General features: G+C 39.3%; 2 protein-coding genes across 2 annotated transcripts; both read right to left on the bottom strand.

Annotated features, from left to right (window-relative positions):
* Positions 1-4,193: 4,193 nt before the first annotated feature.
* On the bottom strand, positions 4,194-15,387 carry LOC139951439 (UDP-glucuronosyltransferase 2B20-like). The gene is made up of 6 exons (XM_071950338.1): positions 15,154-15,387; positions 11,759-12,379; positions 10,676-10,991; positions 10,202-10,433; positions 5,679-5,898; positions 4,194-5,028 (listed from the first exon to the last, which is right to left on the bottom strand). The coding sequence occupies exons 1-6, from the start codon at positions 15,168-15,170 to the stop codon at positions 4,743-4,745; spliced, it is 1,692 nt and encodes a 563-aa protein (XP_071806439.1). The 5' UTR covers positions 15,171-15,387; the 3' UTR covers positions 4,194-4,742.
* Positions 15,388-16,384: 997 nt separating this feature from the next.
* Positions 16,385-23,990, bottom strand: LOC139951659 (uncharacterized). Its single transcript, XM_071950633.1, has 4 exons — positions 23,866-23,990; positions 22,284-23,260; positions 21,612-21,674; positions 16,385-19,552 (listed from the first exon to the last, which is right to left on the bottom strand). Exons 2-4 carry the CDS (start codon positions 23,173-23,175, stop codon positions 19,398-19,400), a joined length of 1,110 nt encoding a protein of 369 aa, XP_071806734.1. The 5' UTR covers positions 23,176-23,260; positions 23,866-23,990; the 3' UTR covers positions 16,385-19,397.
* Between the last annotated feature and the right edge of the window lie 1,951 nt (positions 23,991-25,941).

Raw genomic sequence — 25,941 nt, 5'->3', positions numbered from 1 at the left:
AACATTGTATGAACTTGAAACTTCACACATAGTTAGATGACGTCATCAATTCTTGAGTTATGAATATTCAAAGTTTATTAATTCAAAAAATCATAACTTTTGATCTACATGAGGGATTCTTACAATCGAAACATCATCGGAATTGTTATTGCAAACTCCGTAAACGCCCCACAGACATGACCCCATTTTGATGTTGTCTTCTGGCTCAAAAAAGAGGTTGGAAATTTCAAAATTCACGTCTAAAGAACAGAACGTAAATCCCCATTGGTATGTGCATAAACATTGCACGTAGGCATACACACAACGTGTAGTGTATTAGTGGTGCAACAGAGTCACGCTCCGTTGATCATCCATAGAGCGCGAAAAAGCTTCATGCAGAATAGTCTTCCTTCAAGGCGGTTAAAACATACATGCCCATTACAATCTTTTCTACAGTCGTCAATATTTCCTAAGTTCATATTTCCAAAACTACATAAGCTATTTTGACAATCTATACATCATATGAAAGGGCTTTACGTACTTTACAGAAATGGATATGTTGGTGAACTTTCGTTGACCTTTTGACCTGCTTAAACCGGAAGTGACTGTGAAATGATTTGAAAGGGCGTTGTTTAATGCCTTTTAGGTTGAAATCATGGAGGAGTAAAGAAATATACATCCTTTGATGTTTTACCATCACAGCATACAAGTCTGGCAAAGGTCTGGTGTAAAACAAATATTACCGATGACATCACCAAACATCTTTTACTAGAGTAATCAGGGTTGTTTTGACAGTTTTTGCAATTTGAATCATTTATTACAAATCTTGAGAACAAAGCAAGGTGTAACTATTTGTTTTTTAATCCAGGCTTTTACTCCCGGTAACCGAACACCTTGAGTTTGTCCACAAACTCTCAATTTCTAGTTCTAGATATTTTCGTAACTTATTTTTTCCCCGTGCGTGTTTAAGGGCCAAATCTGAAGTAATAGCATAACTGTACACTACTTTTTTACTTCGAATCAAATAAGATCAATAGGACTAAAGTATAATATATACTCAAATGTATTAAAGCAATCGCACAACATCGGTAAACAGTATTGTCCAAAGACCCACCTTTCGTGTATCACAACTTATTATGTAAATTAATATAGGTTATCTCGGTCAAATTCGGAAAATGAGCAGCCAATTTCATTTTCATGCGTTTGAGTTAAAGCTGTTTTGCCTCTCCAGTTGTTACTGTGTTTCAAATTCAGAATTCGGCCATTCAATTTCTTTTTTAGTCGATTCAAATTCCTTTAGCACTCTGTTCAATTTAGCGTATTGTCATTCTTTTTTGTGGCACACACGCCTCAAGAAGCGTTGCGAATTTGAATGCTGCTTTGATGAATAATTGTTAAATTGAATGATTATTTTGTTAAATCGAATGACGCAACATTACATTTGACTAATCATAAAACGAAATCGAATGACCCTTTTCAGTAGGATTCGATTTCGCGCGAAATAAAATAGCTTGGTGGTTAAATTGGCTGCTCATTTGCCGAAATTGACCGAGAAAACCTATAAAAAACCTGTGAAAATTTAGGCTCAATCGGTCATCAAAGTCTGGAGAAAATAGCGGGAAAACCAACTCTTGTTTCTAACGAAAATATTCAGAAAAAAAGTTTAGAATTGACCTTATCTATTAAAGACAACCTTGACAAAAAGAAAGTTGGAATGGCCACAAACACTTCTCTCTCTTAACCGTTTTTCCTCGGTCAATTTAAGAAAAAAAGCAGCCAATTTAACCACAGCCAATCCTTTTTCGCACGAAATCGAATGCTACTGAAAAGGGTCATTCGATTTCTTTTTAAGACTATTCAAATGTACTTTTTCGATTTAACAAAATAATCATTCAATAAAACAATTCATCAAAGTTGCATTCAAATTTATTTTGGGGCATTTAGTTATGGAATTTGTGCTATCTTAAAAACGCTTGGTTAACTTTTTGTTTTCTTATGAATGTTAAACGCATGCGGGTCATTTTGGGCACTCTTGAACATAATTATGCCAAGATGTCTGGCACGCCAAAAAGATTGATGCTTGGATGAAAATTTACAACAACAACAAAAAAAGTACGAGGAAAAAAAATAAAAAATTCAAGCACATTCAAACATAAGGTCTTGCTCAGTTAACCATTAAAGCTCTCCCGAAAAAAATAAAGAGGGCTCTGAGCACACTCTCATAACCATTGCCCACCCCCTTTGTTGCCCCCCAAATGCACCCCTCTCCAAACAAACAAAACAATCTTTGTCTCTGCCAGTGCTTGCCCAACCTTTCAAATAATTATAATACATGTACATTTGTACATGTATTGAAAATATCTTAAGCAACACAACACGCCTCTCTTAATATTTATGCATGAGGTACGTCACAATGCTAACCCAAAACGAGGCGATGGGCACAGCCACTGCAAGTGATGGGGGACTTGCGCCCAAAGCCTCCTTTTGGGTAAGAATTATGACGTCATGCATAAATATTAAGAGAGGCGTATAGTTATAATATGTACTGGCATTCTCCCCCCCCCCCCCAAAAAAAAAAAAAAAAAAAAAAAAAACAATTACAACACCTTTTTGATCTCCTGATAGGAACAGTTGCATTCTTTGTTCGGTGGCAATGATGATTCACATTGTGCCACTGGAAATCTGAAAAGACTTTGTCTCAAAACTTAAAATGCCGTTAGTTGACAGCATGACAGAGAGGGTGGGCACGGAGCCATAGCGGGTCCATAACTTGGAGGGGGGGGGGTAGCCTGGCCCCGCCTGAGTTGAGGGGACAGGAGACAGCCTGGACTTTGTGCAGAGCTGTGCTACCAGAGCACAGCAACATCCATGCAAAATGTGATTTGTCTCTGTTTGTGAACACAAGAGCTGTGTAGTAAAGGCACTGGACTCTATTGGTAATTACTCAAAATACATGTTAGCATAAAACCTTACTTGGTAATAATATGCAATGGAGAGCTGTTGGTGGTATAACACATTATGAGAAACGACTCCCTCTGAAGTAACATAGTTTTTGAGAAAGCGGTAATTTGTAACTCAAGTATTAAAATACTTCAGGTCTGAAGCCTTTTTACTTAAAGGTAGAATATTGGTATAACCAAAACACTAGTCCAGTACCTTTAAGAGAGTAGCATCCATTTTATAATTGTTCATGTGGTTGCTGGTCGCGATTTTACAGTCCAAATGCAGCACAACGAAAGGTTTTAATGCTATACAAAAACACACTTATTTTTATTATGCAAAAAAAAACGCAATACAAGTTTTTTTAAAACTGGTAATGCGTTTTTGTTTTTTTTAAAGCTGGCAGCAATCAAATTAATGACCGAATACTGAGCCGGAGCAGTATGTTAATAAATAAAAAAAACGAGAAAAAAAACCCCCATAAAATTTATGTTTTTTTTTTCTTTTCGTATTATACTTAAATAAATAGATAAATAAATGACATTATAGACTTGACACTATTGGTAATTGCCATAGACCAGTCTTCTCCCTTCGTGTATCTCAACATAATATGCGTAAAATAACAAACCTGTGAGAATTTGGGCTCAATTGGTCGTTCAAGTTGCGAGATCAATGAAAGAAAAAATATACTTGTCACAAGAAGTTGTGTGATTTTAGATGCTTGATTTCGAGACCTCCAAATCAAACTGCGGTCTCGAAATCAAAATGGTGGAAAATTACTTCTTTCGCGAAAACTATGTTAATTCAGAGGGAGCCGCTTCTCACATTAATTTATACTTTCATTGGCTCCCCATTACTTGTTACCAAGTAAGGTTTTATGCTAGTAATTATTTTGAGTAGTTACCAGTAGTGTCCACTGCTTTTAAATAAATAGACAAATAAATGACATTAACAATCTAATGTATTTGTCCTTGCTTGCCTCCGGCAATGATTTTTAGTTACAAATGTCACTGTCTGTCCAATAGTGGACAAATAATTTGCCAATGGGTGTTCGCTATTTATGGCACTACTAAAAAGTATTATTAAAAGGCCAGTAACCTTGTTCAGTTAGGAATAGTTTTGATGTGCTTAGCTATTTTTTTGTTTTATAAAGCAGCTCTATAAAATTGAGCCAAGGGCTCGATTAACAAAAAGCTATGATAAATCTTAACTGCAAATCACTTTAAAAAGTGTGATACATAATACAAATCGATACAAATCCTAGGGCCTTTCTCACACGAAGCAACTTTTTTAGGCAACTTGAAAACAACAAGGTTAGATTTGCATAACAATATATTCCTTCCCAAAGAGAATCATTTGAAGCAATCAAATGTGAATGGATTTAGTTCACAGAAATTGCCTGGAACTGGTTGCCTGTAAGTTGCCTTGTGTGACATGGCCCGTTTGAAATCAGCCCCTGAACTTAAACAAGAAATATCAATAATTTACTACATGATAATAAAGGAGTGTGCGTTACGAAACATGAAACAAACGAAGAAAACAAAATTCAGGCGTGACAGGGGCGCGCAGCAGCACGATGCAAACCATCATGTATGCTGTTACAGTGTCTCCTTCAGCAGTGCATCTCACACCTTTATAAAAATGGTATTAAAGACACTGGGCACTACTGGTATTACGCATTCCGTGTAATGCTTCTGAATTTGTAGAAAGCCCTACGTTTAGATTTGTTAAAAAAAAAAAAAAAAAAATCAACCCCAAGAAAATGAACAATCATAATAAGGAATTCGTTTTACGCTTAAATTCCAATTTAAAATTCTGATTGATTATGTTATTTTCAACTTTTCCCGTCGTTTACACATGTCGCGTAAAACCACAAAGCAGACCCTGCAAACAAGAAAGAGCAACCCCGAAACTACAAGTAAAATGGCGCCAAGGAACGCGTACACATCAATGAGATTATTCTGTATCCATGTAAGATTAGCTGATCTCGGACGAAGATGCTCCCCGCCATATTTGGTCACGTGACTTATCCAAAACGCAGCTTTCTCAGACGGAATGAGGAGTTGATCACGGAGCATTCGGGAAATGTGTTGCGCCCTCTCGCGAAATCTGGAAAAGAGATGGAAGAGTTTGTTAAAGATGGCTGATGTGCATTGAAACTGAAGCGAACTCACTTATCTTTATCTGCAAGACAGACATCGTTTTTTCATCCCAATGATTTCATTGGATAAACTTGCTATGACGTAGCTTAGCATCTTTTTTTTATAGTATTGGTCCTAAGAGTGTCTTGCACAGATTCTTGTTCAGTTAGTACATCACGTATGCAGTGCATAGAAATATGGCGCAGGGTGAGTGTGATGCATGATGGGGACTGCGCATTATTAAACCAATGACAGTGCATGATACGTTTGCCCATCCCAGCACCTTTGGTTAAAGCAAGGCGCTGGGGACGAGCGAAGTATCATTATGGCGTAATTCATGAGCCTCAAAGTGTGACGTCATATTTTCAGGCTACTGAGGCCACTCATTTGGCGGCCATTTATATACGGCTACGACGACATTCCCTACCCATAAGCGCATTGATCGTAAACTAGTTATAACACTCTTACCTTCCTCTAGCTACCGGGCAACCTCGGTAGTCTAGACACTGCTCTAGACACTGCGACGAGGGTCGTGGGTTCGAATCCCACCCGAGTATTATGCCTGTGATATTTTTTCACAGGACTCGGGAAAGTACTGAGCAAAATTAATACTCTTACCTTGGTTCCTTGATAACTCGAGTGATAGCTTCAACTAAAACATCTTCATTCAACGTCAGGATGTCCAGCTTGATTGCCATCCCTTTGGCTTCGGCCCGTTCCATGTTGTCAAATTGATCACCAAAGAGTGGGATACCAACAACTGGTAACCCGTACCATGCCGCTTCGTGTACACCATTCAAACCACCGTGGCTTAAAAACATCTTGGTGTTAGGGTGATCTGTAACAAAGAGTGAGGAAAATATTTTTTTTTTTTTTTTTTTTAAGAATCATCACCTCGGACTAGTTAGCTGCAAAACGTTTTCGAGCCGCAGGGATGGGGCGCCTTACATCAGCCACATCGGACCATGTCCACGGGGCATGCACAGCTAAAGATTGATCATGATTAATTTTTCCGAAGGCCGGGGGGGGGGGGCTGAGCAGAGAACCAACGATAACTCACGTAATAAACATATAGCTAAAGCGGGAATCGAACCAGGGCAATGGTGGTAGGAGGCGCAAGATGTACGGTGCACATTTTAGTCATAGCCTTCTTCAATCAAGGTGTACGCGGCGGCGGCACCCACGGATGTCACGCACGAAAAGACCTGTGCGAGCGGCGAAGCGCCGGTCTTTTTTTCGTGCGTGATTTCTGGGGTCCTGCTTGGGGGTGACGCGCGCGCCTTGACTAAAGGCTAATCCAGCCAGATATTATAATTCCGGAGGAAGGGAACTGGAATGCCCGGGTAAAAACTCCAATGGCACAAGTCGGGATTCGTACCATGCAGGAACACAGTGGTACGAGAGGCGCGCTCTACTCACCATAGAGCCGGCCACTATATTATGAGTTTTAATATTAAAGGAACACGTTGCTTTGGATCGGTCGAGTTGGTCTTTGAAAAGCGTTTGTTATAAAATGCATTAAGGGGTAGAAAGATGTTGTAAAAGTAGACTACAATGATCCACACAAACATGTCTCGAGAATGAACGGTTTTACTTTTACCTCGTAGACTAACACGGTCGGCCCTTTATGGGAGTTGACTCCCATAAATGGCCGACCGTGTTAGTTCGCAGAGTAAAGGGAAAACCATGCAATTTCGAGGCATGTTTGTGTGGATAATTGTATTCTACTTTTAAAAGATCTTTCTATCCATATGCATTTTATAACAAACGGTTACAAACGCTGTTTATAGATCAACTCGTCCGATCCAAGGCAACGTAATCCTTTAACAACTCTAGCAAAGAGTCGACTGTATTATTATTCTTCATCATTTCGCTATGAACCAAAATGCTGTGCCAACACGAACAATGCATACGTTTTGTATGAGATGGACACTGTGTACAAAGGGTCATTCCGTGTCAATTCAACACGCTTTTGGACCTGACCTTCACGGATTTAAATGAAATTCGGTGTGCTGATTGGACTCCCTGGGAAATGCCCAAATCCCAAATGTTATGTAATTCGGATCATTATTTTGGGAGATACGGCTTAACGAACTTTTGACTAATTAGCATGACCTGCTATTTTTGGACAATCATATCTCCAAAAGTAAAATACGTACAGAGATAATATTAACATCATGTTAAAGCTCTTGACATGACCCACGTTTGATAACATAAAATCAAAACATTTCCACGCACCACCGAAAAAATACGCAAAAATTTGACCTTTGACCTTGATTTGCGAAAAATGCGTGTTTTTCAAAATGCGTTTTTTTTTTTTAATGCAAGTTTAAGATGTAAGCAATAATATTCTAAAAAATTGTGATGGGCACTCTTACAGTTTTTTGTTACGATTTTTTGAACATTGGCTATCAAGGCCAAAACCATAAAAACCCATTGTACAACATACACAATGTACAGTGTACAGAGTATTGTGTGGTAGTGTGTATACGCACATTAAAAACCATGTTACCCTGGTGATAATGTGGAGTCCTTCATTGACATGACTTAATGAGCTAATTCATTTCATAACCCTTAATTTAATATAGGAACACTGTGTATCGGACATACTGTATACATGTTATACAATGACAGTGTGTACAGAGTATTCACATTTAGTGCTTTAAAAGTTATTCCCTGGAGGATGACCATAGAGAAAAATGTGTTGTGACCCATTTAAATCACACAGCAAGAAAAAAAGCACGCTTTAAGGCAGGTATCATAAAGGTTTGTACTGGAGCATCCAAGTCTTTATTTCACTCGAGCACACAATTTATGCACCGGCTGTCGCAAGAAGATATCTGCTGTCGCCTGAGAAAATACTCTCATTAACTGAAAGTTCTAGCAGTGATCCAGAAGTTCAGGGACCATCAATGTCATCTGCACATCAGGATATTTTTGTGCAGCCAAATACCGACATTAACATTATCAATGAGGCTATGACAATTATTGGTGTATCTCCTATCATAGGCCTCCTAAGTAATAAGACAGCTCATGGAAGTTACATGGAAAACAAAGTTAAAAGAGAATAGAGACAACAATAAAGCAGAAACTGGAAACTGCTACAGGAAAACAGTTCGGTGACGATGAAAGTGAGATGATAACTCTTGACCGTCTTACCAGCGAGTTGGAGTATCAAAAGAATAGCAGATTAATTTGGAGCATCAAACTACATGCCAAGAAAAGCAAAGAAACTGGTGAATTAGCAGGGAATGCTTTCCATTCCAAATCCTAAGGCTGGAAAGCTCTTTCATTAAAAATGGTGCAAACTGTGAGAGACTTTTACTTGTTCGAGTCCGTCAGCAGACAAATGCCATGAGGGATGAAAGACTTTGTATCGGTTATGTTGATGGTGAGAAGAAACATCTCCAGAAACATCTTGTTCTTTGTATCTGAAAGAAGTGTTTGAACTTTTCAAGGAAACAATCCTCCTGAAAGTGTTGCTGAAAATTTGCTGAACTTGGGCTGAAGCAGTGCATCCTTGCCGGATCTAATGAAATGCATTCAGTTTGTGTTTGTACGATACATCAAAATGTGAAACTCAAAATGTACGTATCATGTACACATTACTACACATTACACTGTGGAAGGCACTAAAAACTAAACTCCACAGCGGTTCGGCCCATCGGAGAATACCCGAGCGAGAATGACCTTATGACGTCATTTTGCATATGCTTGCATCTTTTAGACATGAAAATATTAACAACCAGGTCCTAGTGGTTAGTCCACTCTTATATAACAACTCCCCAAACCTGCTGCTACAAATGTACTTGAATAAAGCAGTGCTTGCATCTTTTAAACATGAACATATAAACAACCAGGTCCCAGTGGTTATAGTCCACTCTTAAGTAACAACTCCCCAAACCTGCTGCTACAAATGTACTTGAATAAAGAGGTCTGAAGCAGTACTTGCATCTTTTAGACATGAAATCATTAACAACCAGGTCCTAGTGGTTAGTCCACTCTTATGTAACAACTCCCCAAATCTGTTGCGTGGGGGATCATCGCGATCCGTGCCGGAATGTTCCGAGAGCACACGAAAAGTTCCGAACCGCTGTAGAGGTTAGTTTTTAGTGCCTTCCTTACAGGGTACATGTACATGTACATGTACATTTACAATGCGTTTTTATGGTTTTGGCCTTGATAGCCAATGTTAAAAAAATCATTTAAACAAAACTGTAAGAGTGCCCATCACAAGTTTTCAGAATATTGTTGCTTACATTGTAAACTTGCATTAAAAAAAAATCACGCATTTTGAAAAATATGCATTTTCGCAAATCAAGGTCAAAGGTCAAATTTTTGCGTATTTTTTCGGTGGTGCGTGGAATTTGTTTTATTTTATGTTATCAAATGTGGGCCATGTCAAGAGCTTCAAAATGATGTAAATATTATCTCGGTAGGTGTTTTACTTTTGGAGATATGATTGTCCAAATATAGCAGGTCATGCTAATTAGTCAAAAGTTCATTAAGCCGTATCTCCCAAAATAATGATCCGAATTACATAAAATTTGGGATTTGGGCATTTCTCAGGGAGTCCAATCAGCACAACGAACTTCATTTAAATCCGTGAGAGTCAGGTCCAAAAGCGTGTTGAATAACACGGAATGACCCCAAAGGGAAACTTTTGATGCGCTATATGTGGCAGCAGACTTACCAGGTGAATGTCCATTGTTTACGTAGTTCTGAGCATGCGCACAATACTGAGAACAAAATAATTACCTAGTAAGTCTGCTGCTACCTAGTGTCCCAAAAAGTCTCCCATTGGCTATCAGCGGCTTGGGTTGGGGGTTGGGGTTTAGGGATGTAAGTGTTAAACCTGTAAACACGCAGGAAATGAGCTTTTGGACGCAAACTCTTCAATTCACAGCCTGTAGATTATAAAATGGAATAGATGACGATTATGTAATAAAAGTGATGCTAGGTTATCATGAGGTGCACATTACACGAATGTAGATCAATGTGCCTTACATCATTGTTATCCTTCGTCAGGGGTCAGCCTTAAAAACTGGCACCTCAACCCACACTTGGACTCCGACTTTATAGAAAGCTCGGCCACGACACACACAAAATATACAGATTTACAGAGCAAACACTAAACATACCCATGACCTCCTGCTGTGGCATCCATTTTACGGTTTTGATGTTATTTCCGATTCTTATTCGAGAAATGTTACCAGAAAACTGCCAAAGCACTCGCTGTGGTAGCCTGGCCAATGCGTTGGCAAACATCTGAGCCTGCGCAGACTCCATCTCGTTCACGTGACCTCCCAGCGAAAAGAGGACGACCCCCTCCTCGTTTGCACCATCTAGAAACTCTTGCAGATCTTCTGATATCTAAGCATGAAGGGAATAACGATGGGATAACGATTGTCATACAAAAGCTTCCCTGAACCAATTGACATTGTCTTTATAATCTGAGGAATTCGAATGTGAGCGGTACACAATTAAGTCAATGTACCAGACAGTATTCAAACCTGACTCGCAAAAGGCTAAATGTAGCTGCAAAACGCTTCGGTTCACGTAGTTTTTTTCCGTTCATTACAGTAGTTGTACGTTTTTGCACCCTATCAACCTACCTTATGTTCCGACGGTATACCCAACAAGGGCGAGGCAGTGAATATGACATTCGGCGTTAGAGGGCGGGCTAGGTCAAGTTCAAAGGACACAGTGAACACCCAGATTTGAGCTTCAGCCATCATGTCTACCATGCTCTTCTCTGGACTGAGATCATAAGCCTCTTGGATTGTACGGTATTTCATCAACATTTGGCGTCGGGCGAGCATGTGGACGCCGTACAAAAAGCAACTCTTCAGGCGCTGAAGGAACGTCATCCTGTCGGTCAGACCGGACTGGCGGTCCGGGATATAGGCTGGGTGGCTCGGTAAACCATACCTATAGTTGTAATATTGTGACGAAATGAATGGTTTTGAATTATTACAGAAAACTTGATTTAAAGGCAGTGGACACTATTGGTAATTGACAAAGATCAGTCTTTTCACTTGGTGTATCTCATACATAAAATAACAAACCTTTGAAAATTTGAACTCAATTGGTCGTCGAAGTTGCGCGATAATAGTGAAAGAAAAAAACACCCTTGTCACACGAAGTCGTGTGCATTTAGATGGTTGATTTCAAGACCTCAAATTCTAAACTTAAGGTCTCGAAATCAAATTCGTGGAAAATTACTTCTTTCTCGAAAACTACGTCACTTCAGAGGGAGCCGTTTCTCACAATGTTTATACTACCAACCTCTCCCCATTACTGGTTAACAAGTGAAGTTTTATGCTAATAATTATTTTGAGTAATTACCAATAGTGTCCACTCCTGCCTTCAAGTGCAGCTCGAGTTTCATAAATTGTGAATTTCATGCATTGCAAAGCAATTTGCAATACATCAGTCAAGATTGTTTGATGTGTTTCAAAAAATCCGAGAAATGTGAAAGTTTTTGTTATTATCCGGTAGTTATTACATACGCCAACCTGAATGGGATTAAACGGAACATGCACACCAGTGTTGGTCTATATTTTATTTCAAAAGAAGCGACGACAAAATTAGGTAGGCCTACTTTTAACTGTGGATGCATCTGCCGCTAACCGCTGAATCTTGTATGACTATAGACAAAGGGTGAATTTTTAAATACAGTGAATTTATCTACTTACCACATTCCCTTAGCAGGACTAGAACCGATTCCACTAATAAGAGAAAATTTGATGCCCAGTATCTTAGCAAGTAAAGGTTGACAACTGCTTAATTCCTCCCCGACCAGCATGTCAAACTTCTTTTCTCTTAGACTGTTTATGGTATCGTTATCCCCTAGAAGACTTTCACATTCAGTCGCGAAGAAGTTGGTGTACATATCACTTTCGTTGGATGTAAGTTTCTTCCGCCATACGTGTAAAACCATGCGCCAGATACTTGACGTATCGCCACGTAGACTAGCACGGGATAACTCTCGTAAGTTTTCCACTCGGTCGTTTTCAGTAAACTTGGACTTATGCACGGTGAAGTCAAACAGGGAGGCATCGCTGGCGTTCAGCCATTTTGTACAGCTGTTGCTGAGCAGAAACGTGACGTCATGACCACTTCGGACAAGCGCAGTTGCAATCTGCTTAGCCATTAGATGGTGGCTGCCTTCGTCAGAGGCGGTGTAAAATAAAAACTTCAGCTTCTTTGGGGAACGTACCGTTGCCATGGTGTTTGCGTAGACAACAATGAAGACGAGGACTATAGCAAACTGAAGGTGTTTCTGGTTGGAGTTAGCCATGGTGAAGAATAATTGGCTGTTGAAAAAAATGTATTATAATAGGTTTCAAATGCAGTGGACACTATTGGTAATTACTCGAAATAATTATTTGCAAAAAACCTCGATCACTTGGTGATGAGTATATAGGGAGAGGTTGATAGTTTATAAAACATTGTGAGAAACGGCTCCCTCTGAAGTGACGTAGTTTTCGAGAAAAAAGTAATTTTCCACGAATTTGATTTCGAGACCTCAAGTTTAGAATTTGAGGTCTCGAAATCAAGCATCTGAAAGCACACAACTTCGTGTGACAAGGGTGTTTTTTTCTTTCATAGTTATCTCACAACTTCGACGACCAATCGAGCTCACATTTTCACAGGTTTGTTGTTTTATGCATATGTTGAGAGGCACCAAGTGAGAAGACTGGTCTTTGACATGCACCAATTGTGTCCATTGTCTTTAAATCATCAAAATAAGACGAGCAGAGTACTGTTCGAAACGATCAGAGCCAACACTCACAACAAAAGAGATTTACACGATGTCATGGTTGTACCCGCTAATATAATTACTATCATTTATAGGTTCTTTCTTCAGCGTAGTATTGTTTTCAACAAAATAATTGCCCACAAACCATCCCTTTAGTTCTTAATTCATAGATGGGTTTCACATGACGTCATTTGTGATGAAAATCAATTGGAAAGTTGAACCCGTGCACGCGCGGCGCAGTTACTCTGAGCCAATGGGAGCATATAGCCTGAACATTTGACGTCACACTTTGAAGCTCGTGAATGTTATGACCCTTTTCGAAACCACGGCTTTGGGTTCGGGTAAGGCTAGCTTGGCCCGCTGTTTTGACAATTTTACGCGTGCTTTGCTAGCCTTGCTCAAGGCAGTCGCATTATTCGCTGCGAAAAGACGCCGCTGTAAACCCACCCGTATACCCTGTGCGTGGTGCGTGCGATCACACCGCATGACCCACCCGTATACACACAGTCACATCGTACGACTACTGTGCACACAAGTCATCCGCACTCGTACCACTAACCGCATGCGGAGGCCGTCAGGCCGACAGCCTTGTCGGGTCTGTAACTTCCGGGTTTAATGTGTTGTATTGAACAATTTCCACTAGTGGAAAAATTTGGGGGGCTCTCGGATATGCTGGTATGCAGCTCATGAATATGTATATCTTTCGTCAGACTTATCAGACAACACAGGATTTGAGGCAAATGAATTATTCATTTTGACGTCCAATCACGCACGCCTATCATGCTCGCTGAGCGTCCGTGGTGGTGGTGTGTGATGTAGACATGTCTCGTCTTTCGCGGGCATTATGGTAATGAGCTGACCGTGGGAACTCTTCGCTTATAATAGTAATGAGGTCAGTGGCTTCAACACAGACCCTACAAGGCTGTCGGCCTGACGGCCTCCGCATGCGGATAGTGTACGGGGGCATCGTGTCGTGCGATGTTACGCACAGTGAATATGGGTGGGTTTTCATACAGCGGCGGTCTTTTTTCGGAGTGAATAATTCGACTGCCTTGAGCTAGGCTAGTGCTTTGCGTACGCGCTCAGGACTTCAGACGAGAGGACGGAGCCTGAAACCGAATCCAAAGCCGAAGCCGTGGTTTCGGAAAGGGCCTACAAAAAAGTGCCAGAGATCTGCCGTTGAGAGCCTACGTCAATCTTCGTCTATATTAACCTTTCACATACCATTTCACATTATCTCGAGATACCGCAGTCAAATCATACACTTACATGCATCGTGATAACGTTTTTAACAACCTATTTTAATAACCTCGGTTGGATATTTTCAATCTTGGTAGACCACTCTCATGTTTTGTATTTGTGTTCCGTATGTAACAATGTTTTTTCTCCAGAACGCTCCAAGCCAAATTTCTGAAAAACGCGGGGTTAAACAAACCCGCGCGACAAAGAAATCGTGACGTCAGTGATGTGGAAAATAGCGCCCTCAGTTTGCCAAAGCTGGAGAACTGTGTTCAAACCCAATTATGGGAAAATCGTCACTGCCGTCAAAGGGTCATTATATAATAGATAAGCCGTTTTTGACTCTCGGCTGAAAAAGCCGCGCGGCGGCCGGTGCATTTTTGATTAGAGTTATTTAATGCTTAATGCAAATGTTGAGAGTAAAATGGTTATATTAACCGGTATCTACGATGTCTATTTTGTCATACAAATGGAATGCTAAATGAACATGTTGATAGTAAAATGGTTATATTAACCGGTATCTACGATGTCTATTAATTTGCCATAAAAATGGAATAGTTGAAATATTGTGGTAATACCTCAATATCTAATCCTCTATCGGCTCTTAAGCTGCAATGGTGGTTATAGAAGACGAAGACATGTCATTGCGTTCCTTTGCAGGGTGTAGGCCTAACTACCTCTTTCGGATGCAGTTAAAGACACTGGACACCTTTGGTAATTGTCATAGACCAGTCTGTTCACGGACTTGGTGTATCTCAACTAGCACAAAATAACAAACCTGTGAAAATTTGAGCTCAATCGGTCGTCGAAAGTGCGAGATGATAATGGAAGAAAAAACGACCTTGTCACACAAGTTGTGTGCTTTCAGATGCTTGATTTCGAGACCTCAAAATCAAATTATGATGTCTCGAAATCAAATTCAAATAATTTTTTGCGAGAAATAAGTTCTAATATGGGTTGAGGGGTCGGCACTTAGTCGGTTGACCATCAGGCAAAAAAGTGAACATCATCTTCCAAAATAATAATCGAGTTACTTTTTTAAACAAGATATTAATTATGTACATTTCAAATGGGTTTAAACTCACTTACCTGTTTTTACCGAACATGTGTTGTCAGCACCAACCTCAGAGAACTAAGTGGTGCAAGATGAGGCTTGACCGGAACTAGTAATTATTAATCACTGGTTTAAAGGGTCAGCAACCAGCAAGATGTTTGGGCATTATTGGACTTCTACTAGCCTTGCTCAAGGCAGTCGCATTATTCGCTCCGAAAAGACGCCGCTGTAAACCCACCCGTATACCCTGTGCGTGGTGCGTGTAATCACACCGCGTGACCCACCCGTATACACACTGTCACATCGTACGACTACTGTGCAAAGAAGTCATCTGACTCGTACCACTATTTATTTATTTATTTATTTATTTATTTATTTATTTATTTATTTATTATTATTTATTTTTTTTGGGGGGAGGTGGGGGAAGCTGTCTAATGGAAATGTTCGAAACAAGTTTAGAATTGACCTACTCTATTATAAACAACCTTGAACACAAAGAGTTGGAATGACCACAAACATTTCTCTCTCTTAACTGTTTTTAATAGAATTGCACAATTCTAACTTATAAGAAAAGAAGTACATTATATAAGCAATGTACATTGTAATTTAAGCACAATGCAGCCTTACTATAATAGTTTATTATCATCGATAATTACCAAAATATTCATGAATAGACATTTAATAAATACAACCTGCAAGCAAAATATAAATACACAATATTTTTGAAAATATCATTATTGTATTGTGAACATTATAGCGACAACCAAAGAGGGTTTCCTATAAATTTAGAATCAAAATCGCTCATAATTTATTTGCATTTTTCTTCTTATACAAAAATACAGTATACAATTAGTAAGAAGCTACAAATCTCCTTGCAGACTGAAGTAGTACACACACAGCAACAATAACATTTAAAGAAATACATTGTTGAATAAATAATGATTTGAGAACAGTTGAAGAGAATGGTTTTTTGAACATTCAGTCTATGGCGTAAACGGGGGTAAAGGAGCAGAGGTCGATTTCACATAGAGTTAGGACTAGTCCTAAATTAGGACTAGTATGAGATAAGACTAGTGCTAGTCCTAAGTAAGGACGAGTAACTCGTCCTAACCTGAGATAAGACTAGTCCTAACTCTTTGTGAAATCCACCCCAGAAGAGGGGCTCTGAGCACACTCTCATAACTATTGCCCACCCCCTTTGTTGCCCCCCAAAAAAACACCCCCCCCCCCAAAAAAAAAAAAAAAAAAAAAAAAAAAAACTTTGTCTCTGCCAGTGCTTGCCCAACCTTTCAAATAATAATGTTATGTAATACATGTACATTTGTACTTGTAATGATAACTTCTTATGCAAAACAATAGTTAATCTTAATCTGTACTGGCTATAAATACAACAAAATTACAGTAATTTTTTTTTCTCCTGGTAGGTTTCTAGGAACAGTTACATTCTTTGTCAACCAGGATATTTTATTATATACCATCATGTGTCACTGAAAATCTGATCAAGTCTTATTCGTCAGCTTAATCGTGAGGGGCGGGCGGGGCCATAGCCCGCCTGGGTTGAGGGGTCCAGAAGACAGCCTGGACTTGGTGCAGAGGCAGGTTCTACCAGAGCACAGCAACATCCATGCAAAATGTGATTTGTCTCTGTTTGTGAACACAAGAGCTGTGTACTAAAGGCACTTGACACTTTATTTAGTTACTCAGTACATTAGCATACAAACTTACTTGATAAGGAGCAATGGAGAGCCGTTGATTGAACATAACATTGTGAGATACTAATCTGCTCTGAAGTAACAAAGTGTTTTAAATAGATTGCTTTCGGTAACTTCTCCTAAAATATTTGAATTTGAAAGACTTCAGACCTTTTGTTAGGCATCTGCACATGCGATATTGAGCAACAACGTTGTTTTTTCTTTTCATTAATTTCTAGCAACTATGATGACCAATTGAGCCAAAATTTTCAAAGATTTTTTATTTGATACATATCTTGAGATACCAAGTGAGAATACTGGTCTTTGACAATTATTTACCAAAGGTGTCCAGTGCCTTAGAGAGTTGCGCCCTCTTTCTCCGGTCATGTGGGTGCTGGACGCCAATGTCGGTCCAAACGCAGCACAACCGAATGTTTTAACACAAAAAACAACTTAAATGTTTATTTTGAATTTTTAAAGAACCATTATCAAAGTTTTTTTATACAAAATTGAAAGCTGGCAGCGATTGAATTACTGAGCACTGAGCCGCAGCAGAATGTAAATGTAAAAAAGAAAAGAAGAAACAGAATAATTACATACGTCATCGATTAGATAAATAACCTTAAAATAAATAAATAAATGTGATAAACAATCTCATGTCTTTGTCCAATGTCTATGCTTGCGTCTGCAATGATGTTTAGTTATATATGTCACTGTCCAATATTGAACTCGCCATAAGGTGTGTGCAAACTGATGAAAGAATCACTAGTCTGTGATCTAACGTCTACCACAAGAGGGCGCTAGTTCCTTGCGCTACTAAATAGTACTAAACACACTCTCACATAGATCCTGTCTGTCGTTTTTGGAGTCAAAATCGTAGACAATATGCACAAAAGATTTGACTCCCAAATTGACCCACATTGACGGAGGTGCATTCCGCTTTGTGCAAGGAGGATATTATAGAAATCAATAGACCCCCTGCATAACGCGAATTGCTACCAGATACGCTGAGTATTAATTGGTTTTTTACCCATACACCGATGTGTGCTAGCTCTGTATACTCAGTACTTTCCTGAGTCCTGTGAAAAAAATATCACAGGCATGTTACTCGGGTGGGATTCGCACCCACGACCCTTGCAATTCTAGAGCAGTGATACGCTGAGGTTACGCGCACGTTTTGAGGCATAAAGAACAGCTATCGTCCAATGATCTGCCTCCTTTTGGCCTCAGGAATGGCACTTCTTGACAGTGCGACGCCATATTCAAGGGGGGTAGTATAGTATTTGAACGTTACATTCAAATGGGAATGGATGTTTTTCATGAGTATTGCCAGGAACTGGTCACCTGTAAAATGCCTCGTGACATGGCCCTTGGAGCTTTGCGAAATCACTTTGGTAGCACATAAGGAATTTTGCAAAACAAATTAATTCCTAGTTCCTAAAGAAAAATATTTTAACATTCAAATGTGAATTGATTATCTTATTGCCTTTAAATAGCCTCATGTGACATGAACCTTAAACTTTGCAAAATCAGCACCAGGACTGAAAGAAATGTCAATAATCATTGAATCAACTACATAATATTGTAGTAGTGTGCGCTACAACACATTAAAAGTAAGAAATAAAAAAAACCAGTAAGGCGTGACAGGCTGGGGTGCGCAGCCAAGATACCAGCTCTAGTCACACCAGTCATATTCCTGAAAAAAATCCAGGGGACAAAATTTCCGCTAGCCCAGGACTACCACATTTACAGCGGGGCCACTTATTTTTCCAGTTTGAGATAGCCTGGCAGGCGAGTGGAAAAATAATGCAAAAATCAACATCACAGACAATAATGAACTGTGCTGTATTATAAAACGAAATACTTTCGGTGAGCAATTTGTGCCATGATTGAAGATGAACACGTGTTTGTTTCGGGCTACCAAAATCTCATCGGGGCTACTAAAAATTATGGGTTACTAGCCCTGACTACCATGAAAATACACTGTATTTCGACCCCTGCTATCATGTGTGCTGCTTCTCTTCTTCAGCAGTGCATCTCACACCTTGACAAAGATGTCTCTGGTATTATACTCATTGAATGCTGCCATAGGCTAAACCTCATAGCTCCATTTAAAGGCACTGGACACTATTGGTAATTACTCAAAGTTGTTGTTAGCATAAAAACAACATGTTAGCCTAACGAACCATGGAGAGCTGTTGATAGTATAAAAATTCGTGAGAAACGGCTCCCTCTGAAGTAACATAGTTTTTGAGAAAGAAGTAATTTTCCACTAAAATATTTGAATTTGATTTTGAGACCTCATGATTAGATTTTGAGGTCTCGAAACCAAGCATCTGAAAGCACACAACATCGTGTGACAAGGGTGTTTTTTCTTTCATTATTATCTCGCAACTTCGACGACCAATATTGAACTCAAATTTTCACAGGTTTGTTATGTTATGCATTGTTGAGATACACTTACCGTGAAGGCTAGTCTTTGACAATTACAAATAGTGTCCACTGTCTTTAATATTTATGCATGAGGTACGAAGACTGGTCTTTGACAATTACCAAAGGTGTCCCGTGTCCTTAAAACAGTTGATACCTCAAATGTTACTAACGGCAGCGGTCTTAATTGGCATGTCTTGTTGTTGCTGGTGCTTCATCTTCACGAGCTTCTGTATGGTGAGGTTACGAACTTTGACCTCTTGATCCAGTGAGTCCCTTTCCTGCAGGAAGTCAACGAGGTCTGCAGAGATTTCTGGCGAGAAAAAAAGAAAGAAAAATTTCAAAGTTCAGTAATAAAATTTAATTATTTTCATTTGTCAAATATAAACCAAGATAACAAGGCCACAAAATGAGGCAGAAACATCATTCAGTCATTTGCTTTAAAGGGATGGTACATACAAATGGTAATCACTCTATAACTGCAGTGAAAATATTTGGTAAGAAGCGTTTGATAAAAGCATTTTTGAGAAACATGTCACTTGGAACATTTCTCTCTGACAGTAATGTGGTTCAAAGATGTAGTACAAATAATAGTTTTTATGCCCCCTAATTTAAAAACACTGGACACGTTTGGTAATTGTCAAAGACCAGTCTTTTAACTAGGTGCATCTCAACGATATGCATAAAATAACAAACCTGTGAAAATTTGAGCTCAATTGGTCATCGAAGTGGCGAGATAATAACAAAAGAAAAAAACACCCTTGTCACACGAAGTTGTGTGCTTTTAGGTGGTTGATTTCGAGACCTCAAGTTCTAAACTTGAGGTCTCGAAATCAAATTCGTGGAAAATTGTTTCTTTCTCGACAACTATGTCACTTCAGAGGGAGCCGTTTCTCACAATGTGTTTTACTGTCAACCTCTCCCCATTACTCATCACCAAGTAAGGTTTTATGCTAACAATTATTTTGAGTAATTACCAATAGTGTCCACTGCCTTTAAATCTTTTTAAAATTATTTTTACTGTGTACATCTTCATACAGGATTTAAAAAACAATCAAACGATTCCAAAAACTAAAGTTTGCCTTTAACGTGGCATAATAATATTATTGTTTCAAGCTCGGTTCCTCCCAGCACCTGTATCAATAAAGACTAGTTTGTAAGACAGTAGTCCGGTAAATCAATAGCTCGCAGCTAATGGTAATCAATTATAACTCCACCCATGGTCATAACTGTCATAACCACTTAATGTTCTACTTTAATTCCTCATCACTCAATACACCACCAGCAGGTGCAGCTGGATGATTTGCATACATGATGCGGTTACACACACTAACATGAACTCATGTGCATTCAGTTGCTGAAGAACTCTTAAAGGCAGTGGACACTTTTGGTAATTACTCAAAATAATTATTAGCATAAAACCTTTCTTGGAGACGAGTGATGGAGAGAGGTTGATGGTATAAAACATTGTGAGAAACGGCTCCATCTGAAGTGCCATAGTTTTCAAGAAAGAATTAATTTTCCACGAATTTGATTTCGAGACCTCAGATTTAGAACTTAAAGTATCGAAATCAACCATCTAAACGCACACAACTTCGTGTGACAAGGGTGTTTTCTTCTTTCATTATCTCGCAACTTCGATGACCGATTGAGCTCAAATTTTCACAGGTTTGTTTTTTATGCATATGTTGATATACACCAACTGTGAAGGCTAGTCTTCGACAACACATGTATTACCATTAGTGTCCACGTGAGCATTTTGTTTCATAAGGTGGTTAGAGGTTTTGAGATATTATTGGTTAGGGCCTGTATTAAAACTTTCAGGAATAATAATCCGTTATAAAGGAATATACAATCAAGGAAGCATTACACAGTGACACTTTCCGAGCAACATTTTGGGGCAAAAAAACACCAGGTATCTTCATTACCAAATAGCAGAGAAGCTTAAATGCGAAGGATTCAACTGAGGGCTCCATTGACAGCCAGAAACAACGACAACCGTTCAAAGCAAGAGTTTGAAAGTGTATAAACTTTTCCAGGGGGGATGAAAACTGAAGAAAAACCCATATATGGCTTACATTGTGTAGGAGAGAACCAATGCACAACTCTACTCGCATATAATGGCCGTTTTTTTTTTAGACGGGAATCAAATCAGGGTGGCAGTAGAGAGAGGAAAGCACTTTATATACGAGACGCCCATGCCGCGTGCCTTTTCCAAGGGGAGCAAGCCTGCCCTTTAAGAATGAACAACCAGACTAAAAGAACAGCACTTGGTTAAGTCAATGCTCTGGAATGTAATTTCACCTGTGACAGCTGCAGTAGGGCCTAGGCTATAAGTTCTGAAAAAAAAGAAGAAAAAAAATTCTTCTTACCTTTTATCATATTTTCATAATTTGATAAGACTTTCTTCATCTCGGCTGCACTCATCTTGTTCACTGCAATAAGAAATTCAGAATGTTTACTTTTATTGTAATGTGAGACGGGCATTTTGTGTAAACAAAAACTTTAGACATGGAGGCTATTGCTAAAATATTGCCCCTGGTCTTGTCTATTTGTCCTTTGCGAAATGAAAACAGACTGGCCCTGACAAAGATTCTTTTTAAAAGTCTTGATGGAAGTTTACTTTCACTGTTAGATGTTCAAAGCAATTGGACTTAATTTCCATACAGTTAAAAAAAAAATCAAGGATAATATTTCTTTATGAGGTCATACTTTATGCGAATGGATACAAATTTTGACATCACAAATTCACAATGAATTCGCAAAAATTGAGGTGTGTTCAACTCATGCGAAACATTCGCTGCGAAAACAGCTAATTTTTGATGTAAAAATTCGCCTCGCAAGCACATTCGGAGGAACCAGGAAATATGAACTGGCATTACTGACTATTAATTCCTATGGACCCTGTACATGCCATAATACAAATACTACAAACACCGTTATATACAGAGCAATAACAAAAAACACAAATCAAAAACATCACGAGACTGAGGGTAAAACAGAAGGCCTACCAATGAATCAAAGGCAGATTAAACAATACTTACATTGCTCCTTGTTCAGTTTCTGTTTATTACTCCATCTTCGAGTTTCACTCTCAACGTCTCGTTTCTCTGCCCCTTCATCCTGAAGGGACAAGACACGGCAGAGTTTATCTGACATTGGCGTCAAAAGTCCCTCTGTCATTTCAATTTTGTTGCTACGGACTCTTGTTGATTTGTCGAACTGTTCATCATTTTCAGATGCTGTCCTAGTTTTTTTGCTATCCTTTATCGACAACGGACTTTTGATGTCTCGGACATCAGGCACTGTGGTGGTTCGGGTGATTTGAGTTTCTGAGTTAATACTCTGGGTTTTGATCACAACATTGTCGTCACTCTGCGACTGAGTCAATCGTGTCCCATAGAGGTACTTAGCATAGCTCTTCCTCAACTCTACGGAGCCTGATTCACAACTTAGATTTTGCTCACTGTTTCGTCTTAAGATGTCTATCTCAGACACACCTCTCAAAGGGACCGGACTGCTTGACCGCGTACAGGGGCTACTGTGTACCTGCAGAAGATTCTTCCGATTTTTCACGTCTTCATTCTTAGATTGATTGATGAGCCACTGGAGTTTGTTGCCGATGGATTCCCGAGCTCCAGGGGATGAAAAGTCTTGTGGGACGCTGCATCCCCGTCGATGAAGAAACGGACTTCGAGATTTCTTTACGAATCTTTGATGTTCTAGAACGAGACAGGTTTCATGGGCTTTTACTTCGGTGTGCAGAACGTCCGGCAACTGGTTGAATCCGATCTGGATTGGGCTTCTCCGAGGAGAGGGTTTCTTGGAGCAGAGGTGGCATGTCGTCAGGGGTTCACCGGTGTCGAGGCTGCAGATGCTGCACTCGCTCGGCTCAAGATTGATCGAGACGAAACTCGTATCTTCCTCTTCTTGCATTGTTCCCGCTTAAAAGTCTTGAACACTGCAATGTGATTATCAGTTGGTAATAGACATTACAGCCAAGGTACTGCTTTCACTGTATCTGAGGAAAAAAACAAAAACAATTAAATTCAGATCAAAAAAGATTGTAAAAAATATGTTTTTTGTAGACTAAGGGCTAATTTCTACCCACATACTATTTATTATTAATAGGCCTACAAAAAAGAAATTTAGTTTGCATTCGTATGAAGTCCATTACAAAGAAATGGCTCATGGTTCGACTTTCCTATCAATTTGATTCACCAATAATAATATTGATAATAAAAAATACTAATAATAGTAATACTAATATAAACTAAAGGTTTTTGTTGAATGAGTTTCACTTTCATTTCAGTATCATCAATTTAAGAATTTATAAACAAACCAGAGATCAGTGCTTCAAAACCACCATCCACAAACAAGAAAATTCCCCGCCTTGAAATAGTCAATTCAACAGGTTACTGCTCGTGTCGTAGCTTTGTTATGGATGTGCACCCTCCATTTTGTTTCACATAAAATTAAATGACAAACTGACAAATCACTAGGCCACTACGCATTATGCTTACTACGCATTCATTTGGTAGCCATGGTTGCCTTACAAAATAATTACAAAAATTCACAGTAAAAATGTGATGATTTGAGGAATTTGTTGTCTATTTTAATACTCACTGTGTGAAGAATTTCACTCAGATAAAACTTCTTTGAGACAAAGAAAAACACAGCCTTTTACCACCACACACTTTCTCGTCTTTGCATCTTGCTCAGCGATGTATTGTTGTATGGCAGTAACTGGAGTTTCGCTTCGAGTCATAACACACGCCACAACCGGACAACAATATTTTGGTTGACAAACGGGTGTAATATAAGAACGTGTAGTACACGTCAATCTAAAAAGTAGAACAATCTACTCTTTTCTCAAACATTGGTTGATATTAAAATCACCTGTACACTTTTTAAGTCACATTGAGCAACTTTAAGAAGATGTTGTTTTCTAATGACCTTAGAAGCTATGTTATGAAGAAAACATGAAGTGCTTGAAATAAAATGATTAGCTCATGACGTCACACCGGTGCAGATCTTTTAGCAATCAATCAGCGAGACTGGTTTTCAACAAAAGGTTTCAGGGCGGATATCCTAGCCTTGCATTGTGCAACACTGGTGCCGCATAAAGTGAACCACTCCCGAAAGTTCAACAACGAATCTATTCATAGGGGTTCGGCGTGTGCCACGAAAACACAATTAAGTCAACTCCATTTTTGGAGGGTAAACTTTAAACTGTTACTCAGCACACTGGCTGCAAGGGTGGGGTCCCCAAACAGGTGCATATGATAAACAGTCCCCATGTTCTATGACCCAGTTTCCAAGCACCTCAAGGTATCATGTGAATTTTATGAGTTCACAAAAACGAAAATGTGGCGCACCCAATTGGTTTCTAGTGAAAGTAGGCGCGCTATATTGATTGATAGACTGCGTAAATGGAATGATTACCCCCAGTAAACCCCCCCCCCTTCCCCCCCTCAAAAAAAAAAAAAAAAAAAAAAACATACTTTATAATTGTATACAATTATTTGGTTTAGTTACTAATAGTATTTTTTTTAGAGATCGCATAACATCATAAGGCTAAGGGGCCGTTCACAATTATCAACATTTTCACAAGTGTACAAAGAGTACACTTTTTCAAGACCCCCCCCCCTCCCCCCTAAAAGTGTACGAATAAAATGTTGATTTTTTTTTCACACAAGTCTACATATAGATACATGTCCTTGCTATGTACACTGTACAGTAAATTTTCATGTACGTTGCAGACTACGATGCCGCGCATGCTGTACCAATCTTGCGCTAGTATCGTCTAATTGCGCAAACCATTCCTGCACTGTTTTCAAATTGCGCAGATAATTCATGCACGATCTCTAAATATTGCGCAAACTATTCCATATCTATCGGCATATAGCGCACACTACTCCTGTACTATTGTCAAATTGCGCAAAATATTCATGCTCAAAAACGCACAGCCACGGTAGACCCCCCCCCCCCCACCACCCAAAAGAATGCATTGCCTGTACAATACTGCGAGTAACCCTGTGTTTTTATTGATATTCAGTGAGTGTCAGAGACTGATGTTGGCGACATAATGGTGTTTGGTGTTTGATGAGCAGAGTGTATAGGTTTGAATCCCGGCGGACAAACTACCTGCTGTGCGCCGGCAGAGATGGTTCTTGTGATTGTTAGTAGTAAACAGCCATGGGATGGTCATGAGCCGAGTATAGTGCATCCTCAGGGGAGCTCATGTTTTAGTAATGTGAGGTAGTTTGGGGCGCCCTTCGCCTTATTAAATCACTACACTATAAAAACTAACTGTTACTATATTGCTATAAGAAAGGCAGAAGAGTAATTATTACAGATGAGATACACTGACGACCGGGCCTCGAAAAAAAAAGAGTTAATATTTTGATGATGGAAAGTTGCGGTTTTATTTTACCCTTTCATGTCTAAGGTCGCATTGCTAGAATTGCCACCCGTGTAGTCTTCATAAAAGTATAACTTAGCATGGAGGAAGGAAATACCATCATATGAAGTCGTCTCATATCAAACACAACGGCGATGTTCAGTATAATGCAGTGTAAGTAGCGCAAGAGGGCGTACTTTACTGGGCCACAAACCACACAGAGCGCAACCAAAGTGACTACTTTATGGAGGATGGCGCCAGCGCCAGACAATTTTTATTTCCTTTCCATGCTACTGACT

The sequence above is a fragment of the Asterias amurensis genome, chromosome 19 (genome assembly GCF_032118995.1).
Source record: "Asterias amurensis chromosome 19, ASM3211899v1".
Classification (NCBI taxonomy): domain Eukaryota; kingdom Metazoa; phylum Echinodermata; class Asteroidea; order Forcipulatida; family Asteriidae; genus Asterias; species Asterias amurensis.
This window is presented reverse-complemented; position numbering and strand designations above follow the sequence as displayed.